The following is a 20,104-nucleotide window of genomic DNA, read 5'->3' on the forward strand; positions in this document are numbered from 1 at the left end:
CTGGTATTGGACACGAGCGCGCAGAAAGCCACGCCCCCTGACGTCACGTGATATGTTAATTACTAGCGAGAGGCGGGAATCTGCGTGTTGTTGGTGCTCGAAGGAACAGGTCGGTTTAGGGTTTGTGTGTTTAAACTGCCAGTCTCTTTCTGAGTATAAGAGGTGTATTTCAGCAGTTTTAGTAGGTTCAGACTGTTAGTTAGTGGCTACGTTATTTAAAAGAAACCTTTTAATCACCTGAATATCACAGTCTTCCTGTTCTCACATGCTATGATATTAACGTATCCTTTCTGACAGCCCACGTGGTTGCAATGGCCTATTTAAATGTGAAAAATTGTGCTTTTTTGTAAAGCAAAATGTGTTGACTGACATGTAAAGGAAGAATAGTTTTTGTTTTGTAATAGATTGTTTCAAGCATGCATACTAACTAGTCAGTACAGGCCAACACATTGCTGGATTTCTGTATGCTAAAATGTTGGGATGGTTTCAGATGAGGATGAGGTACAGACATCACTGACTAGTGGAAGAGGATTGAAATAGACTCAAAGTGACTCTGTTTCTACGGTAACTGTGGATGGGGAGGTACCAGAGATGAGAGCGAGGCTAAACAAATGCTGGCGCTGCCTCCGTGGCAACAGCTACATCATTGGTTCTTGTTTCATAGTAAAGACCCGTTAAAAAGAATACAATCACAAGAGGCCCAGGAGACGCCTCCCTCACCTCCCTGTTGCATCAGAAAGATCCTACAAGAGGAAGAGCAAAACACACAAACACATCACATGCTCCACTTCACTCTACAGCCCCCTCCTTCCTCCCCACTCTCCCGCCAAAACATCTCAGCAAGTAAATCCTGCCTAGGAACCAAACAGTTGACTTCGGCCTCGCTGCGATTGGTGCAGCTCCCTAGCAACGGCGTGTGTTTATTCAGCCAATCAGGCGCTGAGTTCTCAGCACTTTCAACCAATGGCAGGCGGCCCCAGCTTACCCAGGCAGTAACAGTGACTTGGTAACTGTCTGGCAGAACAGAAAGCCACTGTGATTGGTCAGATCAGCTCTGCGTCCTGATTGGCTACTCATGACGATCTCCCAGTCATTCATATGTTTTTGCAGCTGCCCTGAAGGGATACACTCACAGCAGAAGGTCAACTTCTCTTCATCCTGATTGGCCGAGCAACAACGTGGACTCCTAGTAACAAACCACAATTGCTAAAACAGGGTGTGGTTAGGCTTCTGTCAGTCATCTACATCTTAGCCAAACATGATGTTGTTGCTGCCGTTCGTAAGAAGTATTTTGTATGACAAACAGGCCTTCATTAACACACTTTTTGCACTTGTAATATCTGGGAGTAAATTGACTGTTGCAATATCACAGTACGTGATTTCTTAATGCTTGTTCATAAGTTTTTTTCTATTACTGTGATGGTATTTGCTGAGATTCACTGCTAATATCTGTGCAGCTCCTGATCAGAGAATCTCTTACAAATTTACATTAGGCTTTTGTTAGATTGGTTGTTTACATTTACATTTGAAGGGAAGATGTTACTTTTTTCTAATTTTAGCCTATACAATGTTATATTTGAGGTCTAGCTGGTCCTCTTTTTTGCCAAACATTGTTTACTTGTCATTCTGTTGTGTTTCAACTTTAGATGCTTGTTGAGCGGTGCGTGATTCACCTAGCAAGAAGAATGAGTCCCCAGACGAGCAGCAGCAGCTCAATGAACACAACCGAAGACGAATCAGAAATGACATCATGGCTGTAAGATTGCATGACATCATGCTTGAGGGAAGACTGATTAATATGTCAAATCTGAAGCCGAGGGAACTTGCAAAGAAATGATCGGTCTCAATGGTCTAGATAATCAGTATGATAAGTAGAGTAAGTCTTTTTAAAGCTAATTGGATTACTTTTAGATTGTAAGCCACAATGGCTATAATATAAGTCTTATGTCTGATATTTAGTCAAATCTTTCATTTATATGGAAGCTACTGTAAGAAAATCTCTGGCCTTTTTGCTCTTATCCCAACAGTGTTGGGAAAGCTTTCTGTTTAGACGTGTAGGATGCCACACATCCACCACATAGGCTACTTGAAGCAATTGTAAACCAAAAAGTTGGTTATTGAAAATCAATGTGATATCAAATATAAATATTAGATGAAAAAAAAACTGGACAACTAAAATAAATTTTGCAATTAAATAAATTAAGTACCTAATTGAAGTTGAAAGACTAGTTACCAAAACTAAAATAAAAATGAAAGCTATATAAAAAAATAAAAAACTCAACTAACATGACAAAAGCACAAAAATTGCTAACATTAAAATTAACTATAAGCAACAATGGCAATAACCTGGGGTTTGTGCCTTTACTCAATATATATAAGGAATATAATATAAAAGGAAACTGCTCTCTTTAAAGTCAAAAAAGATGTGTTAAATGCAGCTTTGAGTACCACAACTACAGCACTCTTACTGGTAGTTGCAAACATTCAGTAGTTAAATTAGCTAAATTATTTCATAAACCAAGCTTCTGTAAACGAAACAGAGAGATATGTGTGTGTGTGTGTGTGTATAAATCACTACTGGAAATCCTAGAGATGATGTCAATAACAGCAGCTCCAGATCAAGGGAAACTGCTCCATTCTCAGCCGGAGCCCGAAGTGAAGATGGTGACAGGTGATGTCAGCAAACTGCTGCCTGGCATCCAATAGGGTCCCCCGGGATCTCGTGTTGAGCCACCTGCATGTGTGTATGAGTTCATTGAATGAACAGATGTCCCACCACCTTATTATACCACAAACTCAACTGAGCTCTAAAAATAGAAGAGAAAGCAGCACACATTCCTGAGATGTGAAGTATTAGATAAGCGGTTTTGTTGTAGGCTGTCATACAGTAGGTCAAATCACCGTTTAAGTGTGTCCTCTAATGACTCTGGTCAGTCTGAACATTTTTTGTCAGCACTGGACATTCTTTTCACATTTAAACACTCAAAGTCTTGTTTAAACTATTTCCTCATGAAAAAACGGCAGTACTTTTCAGAATAGGAACTTGACTTCACAATGTCAGAGAAAAAATGACATGGCGTCCTCTATTGGTGTTAAGGTCACACTGCATCGAAATACCTGCTTTATATTCATTTCCTGAAAGAACCTTGTAAGCTCATAACCTTTCTGAAGGTATATTCCCTTTAACGATACAGTGTGATTTATTAGCTCATAAAATAATTGTCTCTAAAAGAATGTTTAAGAAACAAAAGAAAATCCCGCACACTACCAGTACTTGCAAAAGTATCAAAAACAATTTATTGAAGTTTTGGTGAAAATTCAAATTTTGAAATTATTGTTTTTGATGCATTTGCAAGTATAGGTAGTGTGGGATTTTCTTTTGTTTCTTAGTTTTTGTGACTTTTTTGTCTTTTTTCCTATGCACCTATCTATAGGTGTGTGATGATTGAATGTCAATTTGCCTTTTTAAAGAATTTTTAAACTACTTAACATAATAACTTGACATAATACATAATATATAACTAAAGTAAATACTTCTAGGTCAACAGTTTCATAAAATGACCTTGGACCTCCTTATTTTCATTGAAAATCTAAATTAGAAATAGAAGGGAATTACTAGGGGAAGTCGTGGCCTAATGGTTAGAGTTGGACTCGTAATCCAAAGGTTGCAGGTTTGAGTCTCGGGCCGGCAGGGATTGTGAATGAATGAATGAATGATGCATTTATATAGCGCATTTATTGTGTATTGCCGTACACCCAAAGCGCTTTACAATCATGTGGGGGTCTCTCCTCAACCACCACCAGTGTGCAGCATCCACTTGGATGATGCGACGGCAGCCACAGGACAACGGCGCCAGTGCGCTCACCACACACCAGCTACAGGTGGAGAGGCCTCACTGTTTTGGCTAATCCAAAGGACATCACTGGTCCCTTACTGGACCCAGCTACAGGTGGAGAGGCCTCACTGTTTTGGCTAATCCAAAGGACATCACTGGTCCCTTACTGGACCCCCTGCAGTTTGTTTACAGAGCAAACAGGTCTGTGGATGATGCAGTCAACATGGGACTGCACTTCATCCTGCAGCATCTGGACAGACCAGGGACTTATGTGAGGTGAGGATCTGAAGTCCTGTTTGTGGACTTCAGCTCCGCTTTTAACACCATCATCACGGAAACCCTTCAGAATAAACTAACCCAGCTCTCCGTCCCCACCTCTGTGGATCAACAGCTTCCTGGCTGACAGACAGCAGTTAGTAAAGCTTGGTAATTTCACATCCAGCACTCGTACCATCAGCACTGGGGCTCCTCAGGGCTGCGTACTCTCCCCACTGCTCTTCTCCCTCTGCACCAACAACTGCACCTCTAAAGACCCCTCTGTCAAGCTCCTGAAGTTTGCAGACGACACTGATCGGCCTCATCTAGGACGGTGACGAGTCTGCTTACAGACAGGAGGTTAAGGAGCTGGCTGTCTGGTGCAGTCTTAACAACCTGGAGCTCAACACGCTCAAAACTGTGTAGATGATCATGGACTTCAGGAGAACCCCCCTTGCTCTCCCCCCACTCACCATCAAGAACAGCACTGTGACTGCAGTGGAGACATTCAGATTACTGGGCATCACCATCTCTCAGGACCTGAAGTGGGATATTCACATAGACTCTATTGTCAGAAAGGCCCAGCAGAGGTTGTACTTTCTTCGCCAGCTGAGGAAGTTCAATCTGCCACAGGAGCTGCTGAAACAGTTCTACTCCGCCATCATTGAATCCATCCTCTGCACTTCAATATCTGTCTGGTTCAGCTCAGCTACCAAATCTGACCTCAGAAGACTACTGAGGGTAGTCCGTACTGCTGAGCGAATCATTGGTACAACCCTCCCCACTCTCCAATAACTGTATTTATCCAGAGTGAGCAAAAGGGCTGGTAAAATCACTCTGGACCCCTCACATCCAGCACATTCCCTCTTTGAACTGCTGCCGTCTGGTCGACGTTACAGAGCTCTGAGCACCAGAACGACCAGACACAGGAACAGTTTCTTCCCTCAGACAATCCATCTCATGAACACTCAACAATAAACGTGGAACACACAACTATAATACATTATCCATTCACCACACTCACTTATTTTTATTTTCTCATTTCTAATTTGCACATACTTGACCTGTACATACATAGTTGTCTATATTATATATTGTGTTTTTGCTGCTTTGTACATTGCCTATTTGTATATTATTCTTTATTATCTGTGTCCTGTTGCTGTCTTTCTGTTGCACTGTGGAGCTTCTGTCACTACAACAAATTCCTTGTATGTGTAAACATACTTGGCCAATAAAGCTCTGTACTATATGTGCTTCAGTTGAACAAAAAGCCTTTTGAAAGGTATCCGTCCACGTCCACATTACTGTAAACTCACAAGGTTGCATTTGTTTGGCTGACGTCCTCTGTGGCACACCTCATTTGTTAAACAGATGAATTACTATTTACCGCACTGTGATACTGATATGAACACAGGGCTTGTTTTTACTGATGCCTTGTCAAGCAACAGATGCTTCTGAGGACGTATTTGTCTTCCTAAGAAGGACATATCTGTTATTTGTGGCAATCAGTTGTACTGATCTTTGGTTGAGAAACTGGCAGTGATGGCAAAGCATGTGATGTCTTATACTCTCCATTTTAACCCCAACATGAGACAAAGTGCCATAGTTAAAAATTACTGTGTTTGTAACTGTAACTAACAGTGACATGTTTCTTGTCACGTTGGGTAAATTAGTTACAGTTACAAACTTAGTAGTTTGTAGTCTATAACTTTAACTTTAATTGACCCAATCTGTGAGATGTTAATTTAAAAAGTCGAACATTTCCACAGGAAAAATAACATCAGTTCATTTAACATGCTGACCCAGCAGCACAAATATATGTAATCACAATGCAAACCTGTGATTTAAACCTGAAATTTATTCAGCTATAAATTTTCCACAAAATGCAAACTATAAAATGTATACAAAGCAATTCATGAAACTCCAAAAATATTAAATAACCACAATTTCAGACCATTGCTATTTTAATTAATCATTCATATAAAACTACAACATGTGAAATGCATGACTAATGTCTAGTGAACATTATTTATATTTTACAGTATCATCTTCTTTGCTTCTCTATAATGTTTTTCGATTCATATGTTCATATAATGATGTCTTTTCTCATGTGCACGCTTGCTCAACATGTGTGTTATTGTCCGGTTGCATAAAAAACACATTTATGGGCAATTTTACAAGATTAACCAAAACCTGTCTAAACAGTTTTGCTTACCAAGGTCACAGAATAATCATCTAACAGTAAAGAATATGGCTGTTCAGAGTGACTGTCTCATTCCACTGTTCTCTTCCAGCTGATTTGCATCCAGAGATGTGATTAACAAAAACAGAAACCCACAGGGGGAGGGAGGAAATGTTACATGCAAAATCATGTACTATCTGTATCTGATGAAATGATGAGTATTTGGAAAGACTCAACAACTCTTCACCAGGTAAGAATTTCGTTTCAGTTATCTTATAAGTACATTCCTACAAATTAATGTTTTAAATGTGTTTTTTTATGTTTGGTTCCCCAAAGAACCTTTCAGTGAGCAGAATTCTTAAAAGAACCTTTTTTTCTTAATGTGAAGAACATTTTGAAAATCTAAAGAAATTTTTCCACTATAATGAACCTTTTGTGAAGTGGAAAGGTCCATCAATGGATGTTAAAGTTTCTTAAAGGAAACATAGATGCAAATAATTGTGTAAGAGTATAAACGAAAATAACTGTGACTTCAGATTTTGCTTTGATAAATTTTTGTGCTTTTTCCTAATTTTTTTAAAATCAGTTTTGAGAACAGTAACAGCTACATATACAGTTCTGCTCATAACTTTACATGCCCCTCGCAAAATATGCAAAATGTTAATAATTGTAACAAAATAAGTGGGATCATGAAAATTGTGTATTATTATTTTTTAGTACTGTCCTGAACAAGCCATTTCACATTATACATTTACATATGAGCAGACTTACGAGAAGAACTGTAAATCTACCTCACTGCATTGGTACTGTGAGTTAATTTGTTAATTTTAATTATAATAATAGTTAATAGTTCATTTTATCACAGCCACAGGTTTATGGCCTTTGACTCATTGTTACATAACACAGTGTCAGAGAGTTTTAGTTTGGATTTTGGCTCTTTTCATAAGATAAAAACATTAATTTCTGGTCCTTTAGTCTTATTGTCAGAGCAGCTTTCCAAGAGTGCTGATATTTAGACCAACAGCACCCGAACATTTCACTCTTCTCTTTGTATCACTTGAACCAAAAAAAATAAAAAATGAACTAAAAGTTCCATCAAAATGTAGAATTCACTGGTGGAGATGCATCTGTATACATAAAAATGACATGCTTCATTCAACAACAAAAAAATAATCCTTTCAGGGATTTTCCAAAATGTTATTGACAGTTGTTCTAATTTGCATTTGTAAATTAGATGTAGTGTATTTCATGTTTTCCGCGTTTCTTCTTGCTCTTCAGATGTTATTGAGGAACATGAAGAACCTGTCAGGAATGAAGTGGAACATTTGTGGCATCCTGCTCATTTTATATGTCCCCTTCTGCATATCTGTGGGACCTTTGTCTAAGCCCTGTAATAAAACTGCCCACCTTTTATGTCCTATTCCTGGCAGCACTTCAAATGAAACTGGAAATATGGATATATTAATACTGGGTAGAGATGGTTTCATGGGATACTTGAAAACAGGTGATTCAAATCAGATATGTTCATGAAAGTGAATGAGAATTAAATGTCTTTATTAAAATACTAAATGTATAGTTGTTATTGTATAACATAAAAGTCACTTTTTGGTAGCCACGTTGTTTATCATTTGTCTTTTAAATAGGCATATGCAATAATGGTACAGCGGACAAGTCCAATATTCTGTGCAATTCTAGTGGACGGTCAGGTGAGGAGAGACAGAATGAAGCCCAATCAGCACATTAAATAGAGAAAGTTTTTACTTGCGTGTATAAACATTCCTTAAAAAAAATGTGTACATGTATATAATAAACTTTTAAAAACTTTGAAAAAAAAAAACTTTTTTTGTCTTTCAGTAAAGCCACAACTTCTCAACATAACTGTTTTTTCGTTTGAAGAAAATACAACCTGTACAAAAAGCACTTTGCCAACAAACAGCAGAGGTGAGTTTGAACATATCTCTTTCATGTCTTGAGCTTTTTTGGATGAAATGCTTAGTGCCACTATCAATAATAAAAATGTGTTAATTTTCTTTAGAAATTATCGTGATTTGTTATTTATTTTTAGCCCAGGGTAACCTTGTTTTCTAACCTGTTGTTTTGCAGACTATGGTGTGGTTTTATCAAGATACTCACCATACAGACTCAACATAAGCAGATATGCTATACCCACATTTGTCTGTTTAATTGAGGGGAAGTGCAAAAATGGCACTTTGACGGACTGGATTACGGGAGGTATATGAAAGATCTGTCATTTTGCTTCTATGCATTTGGAAACCTGTGATTTTAGATAAACATAACAACAAAAGGTTTCTTTAAAATGTCCAGTTTCAATTTATTCACTATATACTTGCTATATTACAAGAGTTCTGCATTTTGCAGATCAGATATCTGGTAGTTAGAAAAATGTTTTTGTTCTCTTTATTAAAGATTGTAAGTGGACCAACAAAACCATTGAACATTTTCTGAACGAAAGTGAGTATTCCTGTTAGTGGAGTGGGAAACCAATCTGTTGGAACACAGTCAGTGACAGATTTAACAGACATTTTAACATTAACCTTGTCTAGTATTTGCATATATGGCTAAATTATTTGTATAGCTTGTAATATTGTTCCTTTTTGTTTTATGTAAGCATGTAATATGACCTGCCTGAATCCCACAAAGAAGTGCGAGGATGCAGAATATGATAGCAGCTGTAGCGGTAAGAACATGTGCCTATTTACAATATGCCTGTTTTTGCTTTATTCACTTTCAGAACCGACTATATGTCTATCATTAAAAGCCAATGCTGCATATTGCTTTGAATTATTCCTTATTTATCATATTTATGTTTTGACATAGATGATGATGCTGGTGATGAAAGTAAAATAAACAACATTGAGATCCGTAATAAAACTGCAACTTGTTATAAATGTGGAAGTCCTTTTCAAGTTTTGGAAAATGTCGTCTTACAAGATGAATTCTCAAATAAATTTAATACTACTAATACAGAGACAGATGCTGGGGCAGCTGCGTAAGTACTTTTTTAAACATGTGATCCAAGTCTAGTAAGGTTTTTAGTGGTAATATTAGTTAGCCTATAACAGTTTATCTTATAAATTGCACACAATAACGTGCAAACATTGCTAAACATATTCATAAAGTTGCCATAGCTTGCTGAACTTGATAATGTATTTGACAGATGCACATGAGAAAAAAAAATTATATGGAGTTGAACATCTGTATATTTGTATGCTAAAGCAATAGAGATTAAAAAAAATACAGGACACCAGGGCACCTTGTCACAAAGGATTTTGCGCTATATATTTAACGCTATATGTCGTACTTGCTGTCCCAGAGGCTTTAAATTCAAGTGATTTTGTATCTCGTTTAGTGAGGCCATGAAAAGTCTCTCCAGCATTCTGTCTGAGATGAAAAATTTGAGCGTTGCCTCCATATCCATGGGCAAAGTTAAAGGGATTTTAAAGAAAATTCCAACTGAGTCCAAAATCAAGACATCCTACTTCATCTACTCTACAAACACTGGCATCAGAGTAAGTGGACGGATGACTTCAGACATGCACACATTTTTGTGTATGCATGACAGTGGTGACAAAAACGTTTGTCTCTTAAAAACATGAACTGTACCTCAGCATGCATGAAAATGTCCATATCTTTACAGATTTTAGATGATACTGCTGTACTGAAGAATTATCCCAACACTTTCAGTATTCCAGAGGAAGCTGCTAAGAAAGCGCTCAACCAAAGTGCTGGAGGCGCTTTCATCGGTGTGTTCCGCTTTCCCAACATGACAAAGGTATAAAGAAACATCAAAAACAGACTTAGTCAAGCTCTAAATGAGGTGTTTTTTGTTACTTTTAATGGAGCGATTTTACAAATGTGATGTTATTGTAAGCATAACTGCATTAATAAAAAAATGTGGTTTAAAATAATTATGAAACAGGATGATAATCCTGACTATACTGAACATTTAGATATCAAAGATTTTTAGCCTACTTTCTGACATTGGTCTTATTTGCATCTTATTGTATGATTTGTTTATCACATCATGTTTCTATATTGAAGCCTGATTCTGTTTCTCAGCAATAAAACAAAACAAACTAATCCTCTTTCATTTTTTATTTTAAGGATGCAATGAACAGTACGGTTTTAAATGAGGAGGTCTATGCAATCGAAATGGGGACAAAAATCTCAAATCTGAGTGATGCCATCAGCGTAACCTTCGAAAAAGTTCAGGTATTCAAATGTGTGGGGGATAAAAAGTATTTCTAGTTGTCTAAATGCATCTGAATCTTATGTAGTGAAATTCTGATGTATTTCTCAGCAACAGACGGTGGGAGATCCTGTTTGTAATTCATGGGATGGAAACGGTCTGTGATGCTCTTGTGTTTATTTATTTTGAATTTGTTAAATTATAATTTTTTTATTTGTATGTTTTTTTACAGCACAGGCATTGAAATATTCTGTCTTTAAAAATGTCACATTAAATAATACATGTTCAGTGTCTGTATCTGAAAGCTAAATATCAATGTTAGATTAATATTTAAGCAAAATTAAGAGAACTGGTTAAGAGTTTGAATCATTCGGTGCATGCTGCTGACCAAAGCATAATGTCAGTTCCATTAATTCACTCTCAATCTACTCAAAACTAACCAGTCCCTCCTTTTTTTTCAGGAAGTCAACCAAACTGGACAACCGAAGGGTGTAGTACCTTTATCGTAGGAGACAAGATAACATGTAAATGTGAACATTTGACTTTCTTCGCTGTGCTAATGGTAGGTTCTCCGTTTCCTTCTGGAATTTGTGAAATTGACTTTGCCAAAGTTATACTTGCACCTTCAGATTTATGTTTTATTTTATGGTTGATAAAATGATTTCACCAAAGACATTTTGTAGTTATTGAATCTTTTAGGTTGCCAGTGTCCTGTGTAACTAAACACTGTTTTAATACAGATCCCTCAAAAAGAACCCATTCCCCCAGCTGACCTCAACGCTCTCACCTACATCACCTACATCGGCTGCGGCCTCTCCTTGTTTTTCCTGTCCATCGGGCTCTTCATGCACTTCCTCATGAGGTGAGACGCTAATTAGGATTTTTTTTAAGGTTTTTGAAAGAAGTCTCATCAAGGCTGAATTTATTTGTTTAAAAAAAAACATGGTTAGCACTAAATATCAAGCAGCACAACAGTTTTCAATATTGATAATAATAATAAATGTTTCTTAAGCAGCAAATAAGCATATTAGAATGATTTCTGAAGGATCACGTGACACTGAAGACTGGAGTAATGATGCTGGAAATACAGCTTTGATCACAGGAATAAATTACATTTTACAGTATATTCAAATATAAAACTGTTATTTTAAATTTTAATAATATTTCACAATATTACTGGGGTTCTATCAGATAAATGCAGCCTTGGTGAGTATAAGAGACATTAAGACATTATCATTATTAAAAAGATTTTTATTTTTTATTTTCACAATAAAATCATGTGGGAAAAACAAGTTAATCAATCAACATCATGTCACAGGTGCTATTAATTAAGCTTAACTTGTACTAAACCCAGAATAATGCTTTAATGAGGGGTCTAATTTAGATGCAAAATTAAAACCCGGTTTAAAATGATGGCTCCCAGCAGGCACACAACGTCACAAGACACTGATATTTGGTTAAATTTCAGTTGCGACATCAGGTGACCAAAATTCAAAGGCAGTTCAACATCTAGTGTCAATGTTAATTTGATGTCCAACATCAGCTGACATTAATATTTGATGTTTTTATGTTGTGTAACCAAAATCCAACGTTAAGTCAATGTCAAATTGGCATCAACCCGATTTTCAGTTTTATTGACGTCCTGTGCCTGCTGGGTTGTAATCCGGAGTACTTTCAAACAAGATTAAAGTAGCTTTATTATCAAAGCCAATTCTTCATTTTTTATTTCACAATGGACTGGCTCTTTGAAAAATCAATTGCATTTTCAATTTTAGGAAAGTGAGGGCCTCTGATTCACTCCGTGTGCTGATTAATCTCTTCGTGGCGCTGTTCCTGCTCAACGTGGCCTTCCTGTCAAATGAGTACGTAGCACGTGCAAAGAACGCCTCTGCCTGCAAAGTCATGGCTGGATTCATGCACTACTGCTTGCTATCCAGTTTCACCTGGTTTGCAGTGGAGGCTTTTCACCTCTGCCTGCAGATGGCCAAACACTCAGTCACCATCAAACATTACATCATCAAGATCTCTGTGGTTGGCTGGGGTGAGTTCACAATCTTAAATATGCATTCTGAAGTACTTTACTAAGTGATGATCAAATGGGCAAAAATCCCAAGAACTTTGAAGGCTCTTTCTTGCTGACTAATATTATAATTGCATTGTCAACGTTTTGTTTCAGCTCCTCCTGCTCTTGTTGTCAGTATCATTTACGCCTTGGGCAAATATGGTGAGCAGACCATAACAACGGACGAGAGCAATGTAACTACAACTATGTAAGTGAACCCCAAAATATGATGAGAAGGCCTTGCTATAATAGCAGCCATATAATATTATACGTGAAAACCTACACTCAAACCATTTTATGCATTGAAAACAATTTTATGAAGAACCTTTAACATCCATGGAACCTTTTTAATCTACAAAAAGTTTTTTATAATGGAAAAAGTTTCTTTAGATAATAAAATATTCTTCACACTAAAAGAACTATTCATTGAAAGATATTTTAAGGAATCAGAAATGGTTCTTCTATGGCATTGCTATGAAAATCCCCTTTTGGATCCTTTTATTTAGGTTTTTAAAAAGCATTTCAAAATTAAATAAATGCATTTTATATTTTATATTTACTAAAGCCCGAATAATTAAAATATTTAATTAAAATATAAAATGCTTATTGTCAATAAACTTGAGAGTGTATGATTTTCTACTAATTTTTAAAGTAATATTAGATATGTAAACTTTTAAAATAACAAACAACTATTTTATTTTATTTTTTTGTTACTGGCTTTCCAGGATGTAGATGCGTTTGTTTGTTCATCTGAACAGATTTGGAGAAATGGAAGCTCTGCAGTGAATGGGTGCCGTCAGAATGAGCGTCCAAACACCTGATACAAACATCACAATAATCCACACCACTCCAGTCCATCAGCTAACATCTTTTGAAGTGAAATGTTTGTAAGAAACAAACCGTTTTAATTTTAAACCATCCCGTCTGGTCAAAATATGAGTCCTCTATCCATAATATTAAGATGTTAATTGTTGGACTGGAGTGGTGTGGATTATTGTGATGTTTGTATCAGGTGTTTGGACTCTCATTCTGACGGCACCCATTCATTGGTGAGCAAGTGATGGAATGCTACATTTCTTCAAATCTGTTCCCATGAAGAAACAATTATTAAATGGGTGTGAGGGTGAATATACATTTGTATATATGTACTTTTGTCAACTTTAACTGTCTGCACTTTTTTTCCCTGCAGGTGCTGGATTTTAGATTCTGGTGTCCATTACTACGTGAACATTGGTTATTACTGCTTCGTCTTCATCTTCACTTTTATCACCTTCATTGTTGTGCTGCGATGGCTCTCCATGCTGAAGCTGAGCAGGTTGAACAAGGTTGACAAGGTGCATCGCTCAAGAACCGCCACCTTGGACATCACCACCATCCTGGGCCTCTGCTGCATGCTGGGACTCACCTGGAGTTTCGCGTTCTTCGGCTTCGGAGCTCTGCGTCTGCCCTCGTACTACATATTCACCATCCTGAACTCTTCCCAAGGTGAGAGCACTTCTGCAGCTGATTTTACATGAATATATTTATCATTTGAACTTTTAGGGATGCACTAGCATATCGACGACCTCAATGCTGACAGACATGGATTAAAAGCTTCAAAATAATGAGAAAGAAAGATTTTATATAATGGTTATGATATGTTATTTAAACTAGAGCTCTATATATTATATTATATTACTACTATTAATATACTTAAACTAAACAAAATCAAAACTCATATTTGTGGTCAAATATCTGTTGAAACTACCGGTCAAACGTTTGGAATAAATACAATTTTTTAATGTTTTTGAAAGAAGTCTCTTATACTCACCAAGACTGCATTTATTTGATAAAAACATACAATTAAACTGTAATTTTGTGAATTTGTAAAATATTATCACAATTATTTTCTTTTGAATATGTTTTCATATGTAATTCATTCCTGCGATCAGCATATCATTGTAATATGCTGATTTTTTTCTCACTGATTTATGTTGAAAAAACATTTTCAATATTGATAATAATAATAAATGTTTCTTAAGCAGTAAATCAGCATATTAGAGTGATTTCTGAAGGATCATGTGACGCTGAAGACTGGAGTAACGATGCTGAAAATTCAGCTTTGCATCTCAGGAATAAATAAAAAATTTGTATTTATTAAAATAGTAAAGAGTTATTTTAAATTGTAATAATATTTCACATTACTATAATTTTTACTGTATTTTTGATTAAATAAATAAACATTCAAACATCAAAATAATTTTTTAATATAATATAAAGCATGCATCTATTTTGTATTAACTGCATGCGGTTTTCTAGGATTCTTCTTGTTCATATATTACTTGAAAGCAAGCAGCCTCTTGGGAGACTCAGCAGCTTCAGAAGAGAGTGACATCACTGAAGACACCACTACAGAAAATCCATACGAAGACCTGCCAACAGAAGACACCAAAAAAGCCATCTGACCATCACGTCTACATCTGAGGATTTGAAATATCATATCTGTCTATTGATATTTTACAGTAATTTGTAGTATTATAGTGAGTCAATCCACTGCAAATTTTGCCCTGTAACACACGCACATCTCTTTCTGAACTCTTCAGAATTCAAGAATTTGCTCTCTTTCAGTTCATGAGTTTGAACCCGTGGAAAGACTGCTACATATGTAACTGAATTTCATAATACAATGATGTATTTGTCTTTACACTGCGTATCATTTTATGCATATATAGGCTACTTTTTCAGGACAGAATAAATACTATAATAGAAAAGTTGCTAAACGCTGATTTTAGTCAGTTCATTTTAGACAGTAGGTATATTTTCTGTCTTTAATTGATATTAGCAGTTTCTGAGCAGCTCTATAAGTTTAACTTCTCCTGTGTGTACACTGTGAGTTTTTATTACACCTATACAGATGTTTCAAACTATGTAATGCACGATTATATTTAGAAGATCATGTATTAAAACTTGTGCTGCCAAACGACTAATCGCATCCAAAATAAAAGTTTTTATGTAATATATGTGTGTGCAGTGTTGGGGAGTAACTTGAATTTAATTACAAAATAAATGTAATTGTAATCAGTTACAGATGGCTATGATAGCTAAAAAATTTTAATTAAATTACAGTTACTAGTGAAAATGTTAAAAGGGGTTTACATCTGAATTGTATTCACACACACCCACATGCAGATTTAATTGATTTCTTTCATAAATTGCATTGACTGCATTGTTTCAGGAGTTTAGGACACAGAATAGGACACATGTTTATTCAATAACTCCTATGTAGATTAATGTATTTGCTTTATTTTTTAATATTAACTTGTTTTTTCTAAGCTACTGTTAGATGCCAGTGTTTCCCATCATAGATATGCAAAGATTTGATTTGATCATAGCTATTAAACTATTTCTTATGGTTTTAAATCTGTATTTAACCTCAGAATGATCTCAAAGTCGGTCTGATTTTGTGGTGGCTGTGCTGTAAAATTAAATTATTATAATTTTAATACAAGTGATGAAGGATTTCGAAAGTCTGACAGTGTTGAGTACTGCTGTAAGGTTAACCCTGCCTGGTTTACATGTTTTCAAAATGAATTTAGAAATTTAGAAAAGTAATCAAATGTAATCAGTTACATTACTTTAATAAAGTAATTGAAAAGTTACACTTATTACATTTTAAATAGGGTAACTTGTAATCTGTAACCTAGTACATTTCCAAAGTAACCTTCCCAACACTGTGTGTGTGTGTGTGTGTGTGTGTGTGTGTGTGTGTGTGTGTTTATGTGGTTTATGATGGCACAAATGTGTATAATGACATGGGTATGACAGAGGTATTACAATATGAAGGTGGTTTATGAGGACACTGCCTATGTCCCCGTAATTCAAAAGGCTTAAAAAACATACTAAATGGTGTTTTTTGAAAATCTAAAAATGCACAAAGTCTCCTGTGAGGGCTAAGTTTAGGTGTAGGGTTGGTGTAGGGCAATAGCACACACAGTTTGTTCAGTATAAAAACCATTACGCCTATGGAGAGTCCCCATAAACCACAAAAAACAACATGAGTGTGTGTGTGCACGGCCGTAGCCAGCTATGAGGTCACCGAGGTCCGGACCTCGGTCATTTTTTTATATTCAAAAATAAAATGTCAAGCTCTCTGAATGATTATTTAGCCGTTTAAACCACCTCATATCACATGAGTGTTTGCAATTCATGTTGCTGCGAGAAGCTAGCGCAGTGAACGGGGCTTGAGAGCGCGTTGAGTGAGAGCGCGGGTGCAGTCTCCGTTTGTTGCCAGATCCACCTATTATACGTGTTTTTGGACTCGTTTTTCCAATTTATTGTGACACTTTGGGACGTTTATAAAGTGGAAAGTTGAACGTTAGTGTTAGTGATATATTCTTATTTACAAAACACAAGCTTTGAACTTATTTCGGATATCTTTTTCTTTATTTTTGTAATTGCTTGTTTTTTGTAGCAATATCTGGCAACATTGTACATTCATAAAAAAAGCTTATAGACAATCTGTAACTTAATTGCTGACAGGAAGATACCACAATCGGTAAGACAAACGCAGTGATCATCGTTAATATCTGAAAGAAATGTATAACACTATAAAAAACAATAGCATAATACAAAATCAGTTTGTTACAGAATGAAATAGGCTACTATGCCAAATAACGTTAACGTTACTGGCCAGCAGACGTCTCATGCTCTTTAGTTAACCTTAAGTCATCAAAAAACAATAATTAAAGCGGTGTTTCTCAACTGGTGGGTCGCAAAAACGTTTTGAGTGGGTCGCGGAGTGTGCAGTCAAAGAAACAACAAACATAATTCTGTTTTTTTCTGATGCTAGACTATTATTTTGAAAGACGTGCTTGAAAGCGCACTGTAAAAAAAATTTCCTGTAAAAAAACGGTAATCTACTGGCAGCTGAGGTTGCCAGCATCATACTGTAAAAATACAGTGTGCTACTGGTTTTTAAATTAACAGTAAAATGCTGTTTTGTCATCTACAGTATACTACTGTAATTTAGCAGCATATATCTATTAAATTACATACTACTCATAATTCCATGATCTCAATTTTAAATGCAGATTATACCCTGCATTTTCTATTTGACCGTGTATTACAAAAGAGAACAAAGTCAAGTTATGTTTTGTTTTTTATTTTGATACAACACTAGATAAACTTTTACAATATGCCCTAAAACAGGCATGCATCCAAACATACAAACATACTGTACATAAAGTCTTTGTTCATAAAATGCAAATATACTCTCAAATCACGCTTCAGTGAACACCAGCTAATGTTTTTTCAGCATTAGCCAATTTAAACTCTGATATAGATGATAATTTAATGGAGGTGAAATGTCTGTTTGTCCATACAATGCAAAAGAAAATGGGGATCAAACTTTCAAATACTTAGGCAGTTTTCTGAAGTGATTCAATTTGTTTGGGTGAAAACACTTTTCACTGTACACATCTTGCAATTGCAATCTCTCATTTGTGGTCCTTTGATCTGATATTTTGGTGTCTTTGATTAATCATAACTTTATGTTCCTTTTGGAGCTGACAGGTTTGGTCTTTTGGAAGACAAAAAGACAAAAGCTCCCATTTGTCTTCCATTGTATGGGCAAATATTTCTTAATGACAATATCTTAATTTGTCCTACAAGAGAAAGAACTACAGATTTGAGACAGCATAAGTTTGAGTTAAGGATGAGATACTTCTGGACTGATGGTCGTCTTCGTCATCTTGCAGTTTTTCCAGTTATTTAAGACACCTCTTTTCTCCATGCAGCTTTGATCCTCTTTTCTGGATTTATTCCAGCAAAGTATCTAAAGAATAAGAGTAGACAAGTTTCAATGCTAAACGTTTTCCAGTGTATGATTTTGATAAGTCATACATACTGCATTTATAATAAGTGGTTTCTAATATGAGGCACATTAAAGGGTTACTCCACCCCAAAACGAAAATCATCACTTACCCCCATGTTGTTCTAAACCTGTAAAAGCTTTGTTTGTCTTCGGAACATAAATTAAGATGTTTTTGATGCGTTCTGCCAGCTCTCTAACCTTCCCATTGAAAGCAATGTAATTAACACAATCAACGTCCAGAAAAGTTGCAAGGACATCAGTAAAATTATTCTTGTGACATCAGGGGTTCAACCGTAAGTGTGCGAAGTTACGGATACGTTGTTTTCATTCAAATGAAAGCATAAATAAATGTAGAAACGTATCCACGTGGTGCAGCTGACACAGAACAGCATATACTGTTTGCGTTCAGTAGATACTCTCCAAAATAGTGCTTCAGTGATGTGGAGGAGACAAACTGTTGAATAACGTCGTTATTTTATTTATTTTGCGTACAAAAAAGTATTCTCATAGCTATGATGTCACATGAACTATTTTACCGATCTCCTTGCTACGTTTCTGGATGTTGATCGTGTTAATTTACATTGCTGTTTATGGGAGGGTCAGAGTGCTGTCAGAATGCATCAAAAATATCTTAATTTGTGTTCCAAAGATGAACTAAGCTTTTACGGGAACAACATGGGGTAAGTGATTAATAACTAAATTTTAATTTTGAGGTGGAGTAACCCTTTAAGGTAGATCTTTTGCTGATAATAGAAACTAGTGTCAGTCTGGAGCGTGAGCTTTGTTTTAGTGAAACAAAATGCAGACATATCTAATATGATATACTTACCAAGAAGGATCAAGCAGGGAATCAAAGGCAGGTTACCCATATTCTCAAGGTCAGAAGGAGTGGCAGACATCTATTAGTAAAGAAAACTATTTAAGATGGCTCACAGTATCTGCAAATGACAAATTAAAAAACAAAACAAAAAACAATGAGCTACTTGTTGCAATATTCTACAGCCTCTTAGATTCAGAGTAGGAAATCAAAATGATAATTTTCTGATCATTTACTCACCTGTATGCTGATTTAAACTCTGATGATGCAATAGATGATTTTTAATGAAGATGATATGCCTGTTTGTCCCTACGATGCAAAAGAAAATGGGGATCAAACTTTCAAGTAGCAACAGACAAACAGTAAATGGAGGATAAAGATTATTACTCGCATGGTTTAGCCAGTTTTCTGAAGTGATTCAACTGGGTGAAAACAATTTTCACTGTATTTGCAATTCCATTCTCTAATTTGTGGTCCTTTGGTCTGATATTTTGATATCAGACAAAATGACTGGTGATTAATCATACCTTTATGTTCCTTTTGGAGCTGGACAGTTTGGTTCCCACCGGTCTTCCACTGTACGGTCAGAACAGACATCATTTCTCCATGACAATATCTTCACCTGTCCTCCAAGAAAAAGTCCTAAGAGTTTGAGACAGCATAAGGTTCAGTGATTATGAGAGAACCATTTTTAGGTGAATGATTACTTCAACAAACAATAGGCAAACTTACATTTATTTTTAAAAGAATGAGTCCTTTGCTTCTCTGCAAAGTCAGCCTTCAGTAGTTGAACTACAAGGACAAGAATAACATAACGTAAAGAACAGATAGCTTCTCTAGTTCACCAATTACAGACATCCCCCACAAAAAAAACATTTAAACAAAGTTTAA

The 20,104-nt window shown here is 36.0% G+C and overlaps 1 protein-coding gene across 1 annotated transcript; it reads left to right on the forward strand.

Moving 5' to 3' along the window:
* Positions 1–52: 52 nt before the first annotated feature.
* LOC306880158 (adhesion G-protein coupled receptor G2-like) lies at positions 53–15,543 on the forward strand. The gene is made up of 20 exons (XM_079433488.1): positions 53–109; positions 1,647–1,756; positions 6,386–6,523; positions 7,552–7,777; positions 7,917–7,979; positions 8,128–8,214; positions 8,377–8,505; positions 8,701–8,745; positions 8,903–8,971; positions 9,112–9,283; positions 9,644–9,803; positions 9,932–10,066; positions 10,399–10,506; positions 10,595–10,640; positions 10,945–11,045; positions 11,224–11,345; positions 12,259–12,524; positions 12,660–12,753; positions 13,735–14,030; positions 14,844–15,543. The coding sequence occupies exons 3-20, from the start codon at positions 6,452–6,454 to the stop codon at positions 14,987–14,989; spliced, it is 2,337 nt and encodes a 778-aa protein (XP_079289614.1). The 5' UTR covers positions 53–109; positions 1,647–1,756; positions 6,386–6,451; the 3' UTR covers positions 14,990–15,543.
* The last annotated feature ends 4,561 nt before the right edge of the window (positions 15,544–20,104 follow it).

The sequence above is a fragment of the Barbus barbus genome (assembly GCF_936440315.1).
Source record: "Barbus barbus genome assembly, chromosome: 14".
NCBI lineage: Eukaryota > Metazoa > Chordata > Actinopteri > Cypriniformes > Cyprinidae > Barbus > Barbus barbus.